Source organism: Myotis lucifugus, unplaced genomic scaffold (assembly GCF_000147115.1).
Source record: "Myotis lucifugus unplaced genomic scaffold, Myoluc2.0 scaffold_60, whole genome shotgun sequence".
NCBI lineage: Eukaryota > Metazoa > Chordata > Mammalia > Chiroptera > Vespertilionidae > Myotis > Myotis lucifugus.
The window spans coordinates 39,216-49,463 of record NW_005871108.1 but is presented as its reverse complement, the minus strand read 5'-3'; the positions used below and the strand labels follow the sequence as shown (position 1 = coordinate 49,463).

General features: G+C 53.0%; 1 protein-coding gene and 1 long non-coding RNA gene across 4 annotated transcripts in view; one reads left to right on the top strand and one right to left on the bottom strand.

Moving 5' to 3' along the window:
• Positions 1-491: 491 nt before the first annotated feature.
• Positions 492-6,785, bottom strand: LOC106697277. 3 transcript variants are annotated; one of them, XR_001348345.2, is made up of 3 exons: positions 6,509-6,785; positions 834-901; positions 492-750 (listed from the first exon to the last, which is right to left on the bottom strand). It is a non-coding gene; the product is annotated as an uncharacterized LOC106697277 (long non-coding RNA). The 3 variants fall into 3 exon arrangements; XR_002829445.1 differs by lacking the exon at positions 6,509-6,785 and adding an exon at positions 2,012-2,864; XR_002829446.1 differs by lacking the exon at positions 6,509-6,785 and adding an exon at positions 2,270-2,863.
• The window catches only part of LOC102431050 (protein-glutamine gamma-glutamyltransferase E-like), a 37,794-nt gene continuing 32,681 nt past the window's right edge, over positions 5,136-10,248 (top strand). Inside the window, exon 1 of the mRNA XM_006089356.3 lies at positions 5,136-5,286. Coding sequence (XP_006089418.1) covers positions 5,280-5,286 — 7 coding nt within the window. The 5' untranslated portion in view covers positions 5,136-5,279. The remainder of the gene's footprint in view (positions 5,287-10,248) is intronic.

Here is a 10,248-nt window from a genome sequence, read left to right as displayed (position 1 = left end):
ACTTCTTGGGGTGTTTGCCAGACTTGGGGGAGGGCATGATCATTGTTAGGGGAAGGAAGAAAGAGCCTTGTTTCATGTGGGCTCCATGAAGGATTTGTGGGGAAACAGTGAGGGCCCATGGGTAGAAGCTCTAGGAGACAGATTCTCAGTTCACATGAGAAAGAACTTGCTGGTCTTTTCAGGGCTCTTTAACCATGATCCGGGCACTGGGAGGCACCAGGATGGAGCAGTGATGGACCAGGACAAAGTTCCTGCCCTCACGGAGCTCCTATGAAATTGGGGAAGATGTGCCTTAAAGTGAACCACCCCAGAAATGAATGCTTCAGCCCAAACTGTCTAGGGCAGTGATGGCGAACCTTTTGAGCTCGGAGTGTCAGCATTTTGAAAAACCCTAACTTAACTCTGGTGCCGGGTCACATATAGAAATTTTTTGATATTTGCAACCATAGTAAAACAAAGACTTATATTTTTGATATTTATTTTATATATGTAAATGCCATTTAACAAAGAAAAATCAACCAAAAAAATGTGTTCGCGTGTCACCTCTGACACGTGTGTCATAGGTTCGCCATCGCTGGTCTAGGGCAGGTATAGGCTGCTCTGACAGGTGTAAGTTCCCCGTCACTGGAGTTTTCCAGAGAAATGTGTCCAGAAAGGGGATTATTGTGTTCCGAGAAAGGCGGGGTCAGTAACTTCTCATGTGATTCTGTGCTTCTCCGGGTGTTGCAAAATCTTCAGCAACCCTAAATCCTTTAATTAAAAGGAGATAAAAAGGCAAAGATCAATTAGCGTCTTCTTTTTCAAAAAGCCCATACGTGCATGCTCCATCTTACCTGGGGTTCGAGGTGCAGGAGTGTGGCCAAGCAGGAAATTCATCCTCCTCGGAGCTGGGTGACTCCACCTATGAATTGAAAATCATTTAGCTGAAATTGTGACATCGTGTGCAAATTATGGCCCTGCTGCAGGTCGGGGCTGGGGCCCTGTGCAGCCGCGGCCCTGGCGCAATCCCCCAGCTGCTAACATGAGGACGACGCGGGGCGGGCGGCCAGGGCAGGGCCCCGCTGCAGTTAGCAGGCTCCAGGGGAGCGGGTGGGGCGGCTGGGGGGTGAGGGGGGGGAGGCCAGGAGCTGGGCCCCTGAGGTTGGCGCAACACCCCTCTGTCTACAGAGGAGTGTCACAGCCGCCATTTCAAGGTTTTGCGCCTGACTCCAGCCCTGGGAGGTGTGTGGGGAGGCAGATGGGGAAACTGAGGCTTTGAGATGTAAAGGGATTCTGCCAAGGTCACAGTGGGCAAGTCACAGAGCCCAGCTGGGGTCTCCTGAATCCAGGGTGGGCATCTTTCTACCACACCCTCTGGGGTCAAGGCTGATCAGACCTTCCCAAGGAAGACCACACGGTCAGTGGTCAGGCACCACTGCCCACACTTGTGGGTTCCATTGCCAAATCTGCAACACTCAGGACTGTGGGGTTCCCGGGGGGGGGGGGGAATAAGAATACTAATACTGTCAACACTAACGTGAGCCGGGCAGTGCCAGCCACTGTGCTAAGCATTTTATAGTCATCATCTCCTTTAGTCCCAGAGTAACTCTTCCTCCGTTTTACAGATGAGGAAGCAGAGACCCTGAGAGTTGAGGTGACTGGCAGAAGCAGAAGTGGAAACCTATGTCTACATAGTCTCGAAGGACCGCACGGCCTCCCTGTCTCCTCCGGAGGTGTCCTTGCCAAGTCATCGAAGGAATGTCCAGGGTCCAGTTCTTCTTGGCTCCCAGGCCAAAAATGTCAGCAGTAATAATAATAATAGGCAAACCCCTCTGTTTCTTTATAACACACTGGAGAGTGTGCGGGGCACTCTCACATCCATTCATCCCATTTGACCCCACAGGTCTTGGGGCTTCTGGCAGGACTGACTGGCCATAGGAAGGCCTTGTCCACATCCCAGCTCGTGGCACGGCAGGCGCCAAGACCCACACTTGAGCCTTCTCTTCAGGGTCCAGTACTCCTTGCCACATACCTCTCTACCCTCTCTCACTTCCGGGTCATCGGCCAGAGCCAACAGCGGTCGTTCTGCCCGGCCCGGGTGCAGAGCCACCTCTCTGGTAAAGCCACCGGAAGCCTGGGAATGGCTGCGGCCCCGCCTCTCTTAGGCAGCTGACCTCCAGGTTAAGTGACAGGCTCTGGAGTCGCTCACATGTGGATGGGAGTCTCCTGGTTGCACAGATTCATGTTAACCCGTTCCTTCCCCCTGAAAAAATATCAGTAATAATCGTACCTGTGTGATAGGACTGATATGAAGATGGGAAAGGGTCATATATGTGAAGTGTTTAGCCAGTGCCTGCCTGCGGTGAGCACTAAATTGAGGGTAGTTATTTCCATCTTTATGATGAGTGATTGATTCACGTGTTCAAAAATATGAGTGCTCCTGCCGTGTGGCCAGCCCATGCTAGGTTCTGAGATGTGAATAATATTCAGCCTGTGCCTTCAAGGAGCTCAGTCTAGGGATAGGGGCAGACAGAAACAGATCATAAACAGATGCAGGTGGTAGCAGAGGGCCTAGGTGTATAAAATGCTGTGCAGAGAGAAGACGTAGATTCCTCTTTCTCCAAACCACCTGTCTGTTCAGCCTCACCTTTCTCAAGACCCAGCACTCCCACATTTTTCTAAAGATCTTATCATCATGGAGCTGGGTCTTCATTTTCACTCCATCTCTGGGGGAAGGTGTGAGAAACTTCTGCTCTATCATGAATCCTCAAAGCGCTATCAGGCCCTGACCGGTTTGGCTCAGTGGATAGAGCGTCGGCCTGAGGACTGAAGGGTCCCAGGTTCGATTCCAGTCAAGGGCATGTACCTGGGTTGCGGGCACATCCCCAGTAGGGGGTGTGCAGGAGGCAGCTGATCGATGTTTCTCTCTCATCGATGTTTCTAACTCTCTATTCCTCTCCCTTCCTCTCTGTAAAATATCAATAAAATATATTTTTTAAAAAAAAAGCGCTATCAGTTTGTTAAACTCCCTATCACAGAAAGTGTTGGTACTGGTAAATATTCACAATATTTACCTATTGGATCTTTCGAAAAATATATTTCCTTAAAAGAACACACAAGCAAACAAAAAATATAAAGAAAACAGGTCCCTCTTCCCCCTCCTTTTCTTCGCCAATGCAGAACCTGGGCCCAGGGAGGGTCGGTGACTTACCCTCCAGTCTTACAGAGAACATGTGTTGAAATCATGTCACCACTACCAGACCAGTGGCTGTCCCCGCTGCCTCATTAAAAAGTTCTGGAAACACCCCAAGTGCCCATCCGTAGGTGAATGGATAAAAGAACTGTGGTACATTTACACAATGGATTACTTCACAGCCATAAAAAAGAAACTCTTACCTTTTGCGACAGAATGGATGGACCTGGAGAATATTATGCTAAGCGTAATAAGCCAGTCAGAGAAAGACAATACCATATGACCTTACTTATACATAGAATCTAATGAACAAAATAAACTGATGAACAAAATAGAAACAGACGCATGGATACATGGAACAGACTGACAGCTGTCAGATGGGTGGGGGAAAGGGCATGGATGTAAGAAGGTGAAGAGATTAGCCAAAAACCATATATACATAACCCGTGAACACAGACTACAGTGTGGTGATGGCCAGAGGGAAGTGGGGCAGGGGTTAGGTGGAGGTGGGCAAAAGAGGGGAATATGGGGACATCTATAATAGTATCAACAACAAAAATAAAGTTTGTGCCCTCGCTGGTTTGGCTCAGTGGATAGAGCATCAGCCTGCGGACTGAAGGGTCCCAGCTTCGATTCCGGTCAAGGGCACATGCCCGGGTTGCGGGCTCAATCCCCAGTAGGGGGTGTGTAGGACGCAGCTGATCAATGATTCTCTTTCATCATTGATGTTTCTATCTCTCTCCTCCTCTCTCTTCCTCTCTGAAATCAATAAAATATATTTTTAAAAATACTAATAAAGTTTAAAAAAACAACAACACATGTTTCCCCCAATCTGGAATCAAACTGACATTCAAATCCAGATGGTGTCTGGATTTACCCCCTTATGGGTCACATCTACGCAGTTTTCTTTTTAATCCTCACCTAGGATATGTTGTTGTGTGCTTTTTAATTGATTTTAGAGAGGGGGTGTGTGAGAGAATGAGAGACAGAGTTGGAGACAGAGAGAAACATTGATGTGAGGGAGAAACATCGATTGCTTGCCTCCCTGATGCACCCTGACCAGGGATGGAACTCACAACCTAGGTATGTGCTCTGACTAGGAATCGAACCTGCCACCTTCGGGTGCATGGGGCGATGCTCCAGCCTCCTGAGCTACCCAGCCAGGGCAGCATCTATGCACTTTTTTGACTTGTATCACCTCATTGGCTTCTTCCCTCTACTCAGTGATTAAGAAGAGTGGGCGCGAGCTCTGACTGGTTTGGTTCAGTGGATGGAGTGTCAGCCTGCGGACTAAAGGGTCCCAGGTTTGATTCTGGCCAAGGGCATGTGCCTTGGTTGCGGGCACATCCCCGGTGGGGGGCGTGCAGGAGGCAGCTGATTGATGCTTCTCTCTCATTGATGTTTCTTACTCTCTATCCCTCTCCCTTCCTCTCTGTAAAAAATCAATAAAATATATTAAAAAAAAAAGAAGAGTGGGCGCGATTACCCCATCACAGACTAGGCTCCCAAGGCTTCGAGGTTCAGTGATGGCCCCCCAGCCTTGCAACGGAGTGTTTCTAACTCCAACCCCAATGCTCCTCCTGGCTACCCTGAGCAGGCGAGCTGTGCTGAGCGCCTCACGTCCTTGTACAGGTGGAAACCCCAATATGTGTGACGAGTGAGAAAAGACCGAGGAATGCTCTGCTTCTGGTTTCTGCTGAGACATTTCTTGGAGACTTCTCAGCTCCAGCTCTGGACAGGATACTGAAAGAAAACCACGACAAAATTTCCCAAACTCTACAATCCAGAGAGGTGTTCACCTTTGGGAAAAAACTCACAAAAGTGAACTTTCTTTCTTATCTCCCCTCTTCTCCCCAAGTTGGTCTTGCATAAGCAGGCTGCCCTGCCATTGGGTGACGAGGATGTCGGGGATGTCGTAAGGGAAACGCTTACAGGCACTACAGGAATGACCTGGTGCCTCGCCCACCTCATTACAATTCTAATTGGGGTGTGTAGGAGAGGCTTCTATAAATGGTAAGGCAATCCTGGGCAGGCACTCATCTCCCCACTTCTCCCTGCCATTCCCAGTGAAACGCCAAGAAGAGGAAGAGACGGCAGAAGGCGAAGCATGGCTGGTGAGTGCATGGCATCTTCTCTACCTGGTCTCAGCGGGAAGCCCGGCTCCTCCTGGGCCAGCGGAGAGGCCAGTGTCCAGCCCAGGACAGCTGCCCTGGGGGCTCTGGGGGCTCGATCTTTGTATATTAAGATTCTGTTCTTTCTTGGTAGCTGCCCAGTCCCTCTAGAGTGGTTCCAGGGGTAGAACATATGTGGGATGTAGTCCTGAGTAAGGGACAGGATATTCAGCATCCCTTTAGACCAGTGGTTCTCAACCTTGGCTGCACATTAGAATCACCTGGGAACCTTTTTAAAACCCTGATTTCTGGGCCTCATCCTCAGGAAATTTTGTTGCTTTGTTACTAATGCTGTGGCCCCATCCCATAACAGAAACAGAATTTCTGGAGCATGAGGCCCAGAAATCAGGATTTTACAAAGATTCCCAGGTGATTCTAATGTGCAGCCAAGGTTGAGAACCACTGCTCTAGACAGATGGATATAAGCTTTGCTGTGTCAAGCCAGCTGGTACCTGCTTCCCGTGTTTCTCGGGGCACTTTTACCAGCTGTCAGTAACACAGGCAAAGAAAAGCACATCTCAGAGCCACAAGGCAGTGAGCGCGTGACAGCCTGTAAATTGATTTAAAAGAAGCCAGCAGCAGCACAGGAATGCTTCTAAGTAAACTACACACTCGGAAGCAGCGGCAGCCTCTTTGGACGTGAGTTGATGAGCTGAAACCTCCCAGTAGCAGAAGAGGCAGGTGTGCCAGGCTCCCTAGGAGCAGCGCCAGGGAAGGCGGGTGGGTAAGAACCACAAGGCGTGCAGGTCCTTGAGCTCTGCGGTCACCACAGAGGATCCGGGCTCTTACTAGGCAGCCCCCCCGCTAGGCGGCATGCTGACTATCGCCGTCCTGGGCGCTCGGCCTAGTGCCTTGCCAACCCCCAAAAAAAGGCATGAACCCAGCCTGTAAAACATCGTGAATGGTGGTTAGGGCCTCAGGAAGGTTTGCCAAAGAAATCGCTGAGCATCGTACAAAAGGTGAATGCTGGTTCCTTCAGGACAGGGCAGCAAAATGGACACCACCTCCCACCCACATTTCCTGCAGCGAACATGCGGCAACACGCTGGGTTGCTAAGGAGAGGAGCTTGGGATCCTGTCGACTGTAGCAGGAGATGTCAGCTGTCACCGAGGCCATCGCCCTCCCCCAGGGGGAGGAGGCAGTCCAGGAAGGGCTAGAGACTTACCAGATCTCTCGGAAAGTGGGTGGCACAGCCCAGACCCGGTCCCAGCAGCACCCTGGCCACTGTGTCCTGTTAGCAGAGCTGGTCCCTCACTTGAGCTCTCCCAGCAGTCTCCGCCTTCCCTGCCAGCACCAAGCCTCGGGCTCTGGTTGTAAGATGAAGGGCTTGAAATAGATGGACTTTCAGGTTTCCTCCGGTCCTGGCGACTCTCACCTTGAGAAGAAGCCAGGGACAGAGAGCAATGGGCCCCAGCAGTGCTCACCCCCTGGGGCCGGGGCCGGGCGTGGGCCGTGGGTGGGTGGGTAGCCCCGGGCCCGCCGCTGCGCTGCCTGCCGTGAGCCCGGCTTGTGTGCCAGTGCCTGTGAGTCAGGAGGTCTTAACCTCTTAGAGCTCAACGTCTAAACCAACCAGAGACCTTCTGAGGTCACAACCCAACAGAGACATGGCTGGTTGGAAGGAAATAAGTTTTTAAAAAGGCGGGGAACAGACCAGAGAATCTTTCTTCCCTTCCATTTGCCAACATGCAGTTCCCAGCTCAGCTCCTGGTCGCTCAGCCACAAAGTGCTCAGTCAGGGCCTCTGGAATGAATGAAAGTATTCATTGGACACCCAGGGCGAGGGGCCCCAGCGGGCGCAGTGGGAGGCGGAGATGAAGGAGCTGTGTCTCTGCCTGGCGTGCTTGGTCAGGAGCAGTTTGTGGCGTGAGGAGTGTTCTGGGCAGCGGGGACGGGAGGTGGGTGGGTCAGCAGGTGCGACCCAGGGGACTATGGGTCCATGTGCATAGGTTGGAGAGAACTGTGTCCAGTTCCCAATTTAAGCTTCTTGCTGGAATCAGCGGGGGTTCGGTGACTGCCTCCTGGTGGAGAGGGCAGCTGGGCTATGGGTGGGGCGGTGGGGGTGCAGGAGGGCCTGCCAGTGTTCTGCATGAAGTTCAGTTGACCTTGAACACCACGCATCTGAACGGGGAGCAGATTTTCTTAACTCTCACACCTGAGTTGTTCAGGGTCAGCTCCTCAGCTGGGAATCCCTGTGTGCAAAGGTACCTGTGGATTTTCAACTGAGGGCAGCCGGCACCCCTCCCCCCAGCCCTGCAACGTGGCGCCCTCTGTCTGCTGCCCACTGAGTCCAGGCCCCAGGGTGGACGGGAATGCAGGCCGTGAGCACAGACCCTGGGCTCCCTGTGGAGTGGAGGCCTCGCTCCCCATCCCCACATCCACTCAGAGGCCCCGGGTCGGAGGCAGAGCTCTCAGGGTTCAAACATGAACCTCAGGCCCTGCCTGCGAGAGGCCAGGCCCTCCCTGCCGGGACTAACACTGGCCGCGGGGGCAGGAGGCTCTCTGCCGACTGTGTTGCTGGGCAGAGTGCTGGCCTGGCTGCAGACACTTCCCTTCTCGGGCCTCGTTCCTCAATCTGCGAGGACCATTCCAGGCCGTGGGTCTGCCACAAAACGTCTCTCCTGGGAGCTGGGGCACAGCGGCTCTTTCTCTCGGGGTCCTGCCTCCTCCTGGCCTGGAATCTAGGAGGGGCCCCGGTCCCCCTCACACTGGACTACAGCTTCTTGGCTCAGTGGGGCCTGAGCCCCAGCAAGATCTGTGGTCGCTCTGAAAGCAGAGAGCACCCTGGGCTCGGAGGCTCATGGCTTCAGGCACTCGGCGTTTGTGATGGGACACGCTGCCTTTTCTCCCCCCTCCCCACCCCAGTCCACCTGCTTTCTTTCCTCTGGGACAGCAGCTGCTCCCAGGTCAGTGGACACAGACCTGCCAGCAGCTGCATACACCTGGAATGAGGGCTGCCCGTGCTTCCACCGGTTACCTGGGATCAGTACAGACTGGGGGGGGGGGGGGGGGCAAGCCCACGGGTTACAACTACACATCCAGGGACGAGTCTGGATTGACTCTCCGCCCAGTCCCCCACTCGCTGAGTGATCTTGGACAGGTTACTCAACCGAAGTGTCTCAGTTTCCTCATCTCTAAAACGGGGTTATTGCGGAGCCCACCTCATAGGTGCTCAGTCCACACAACTCATTCATTTGGGGGAACTTTTCATAAAGCCTAAAGAAAAACCCTATGAGATGAAGTCCATTTTCGAATCGAGGGCAATTCTCAGGGGAACCTCTCCCACAAAGAGCTCCCTTGCCCCCCTTGCCAGCCCCCTCACACTTCCAGGTCCCCAGTGAGCTGTTTTTGTTCACCTCAGATAACTTGTCCTCCGTTCCGCCTCCATCCCGCTGGGCCGTACTCCACGGGCGGGGCATCACTCTCCTCCCCAGGGCCCACATGCCGGCTGGGGTGTGAGCCGAAGGGAGGAAAGCATTTCCCCGTCGCTCAGGAATGAGGCCCCACAGTCTGTGGTCGGGGCTGAGAGATGGGCTCACAAAGAGTTGACATCCTCCTCGTGTTCCTCCTGCGGGAAAAGGAGGCAGTGAGTCCCCGGTCCCCACCCCATCCCACCTCCTCCCAGAGGTGCGATGTGGCTCAGGTGAGATAATAAATGTGAAAGAGTTTTGATAAGTGTAAAACGATATATCAACCTAAGGTCGTCATTCTCTGTCCTGGGTGCTTATTAGAAACACCAGGAGAGTTCAAAATAAAAATACGAATGCTGTCCCTAAGCCAGAAATTCTCATTTAACTGGTCCCAGGTGGGGCTCAGGCCCATCCAAACTCCCCAGGTGCCTCTCAGGTGCAGCAAGGGTAGGAACCACGGGTCTGAGTCAGGCTCTCTTAAGTGAACTTGTCCAGGAGTCCTTCTTCCTTCCTCTGCTCTCCCCCTGACCATGTTATGTTGAGACAGGCCGTGGGCTGTGAGCGGCCCGTTCTCTCTGGCAGCTTCCTGGAGCCATGCCAAGTCATGGCCAGCCCAGCCACCTCGGTTGGCTGCAGGGTGGCAGCTCAGAGTCAGATGTGGTCAGACAACACTGGCTTCCAGTCTGGGCTTGGGTGCAGGCTCTGCCTGAGTGTGTGATATTCGGCAAGTGACGTCACCTGACTGGACTTTCAAATCCCTCGTCTGTGAAGTGGGAATAATATCTCATAGGGTTTTGGACATAATGCAAGTAAAATGCTTAGCACAGCGCCTGGCACAGCGGACGTCCTCAATGGCAGCCCCCCAAAAAACTCAAACCCTCCTGTGTTGCTTTTGTCATTATGTGTGGGACCCCAGGGGACTTGCACCCCCCAACTTCTGGAGGTCCAGGTGCTAGTGATGAGTACATGTTGGATCTGAATACTAACCCCACAAGGATGTGCAGGCTTCACTCTCTCCTTCTACATATGGAGAGAGTATGTTCCGGGGACACTGAGACCTTGCCTAAGGCCTCAGCCTTCCAGACAACCAGTCCAGGGTCCTTCACTTCATCCCAGGAGCCTGACCGGCCCCTCACTCAGCCACTGTCGGAACCCCCCAGCTTCTCTCCAACTGGGTACCAAGCAATCCTACCACGTGTGCTGCACAGGGATTGCAAATGTCTGAATGTGGGGAAAAGATAAAGGGAATGGCACAGGCCCAAGAGAGAAGGAAGTGAGAGCTAAGAGGAAAGCACCTGTTCTTGGGGCTGGTGGTGGGGCCAGCCAGGAGTTGGAGATGTTCCACGGGCTCAGGGGGCATTGAGAATGACTCATAGACCCTCAGTTACCAGGATCTAAGACCCGGATTCTGAGCCAAGCTCTGCTTCTAACCCCGCTCCCTCCACCCCCTGTACCTCAGCAGATGGATTCCCCTTTCGGGGTCTCAGTTTTGTTACCTG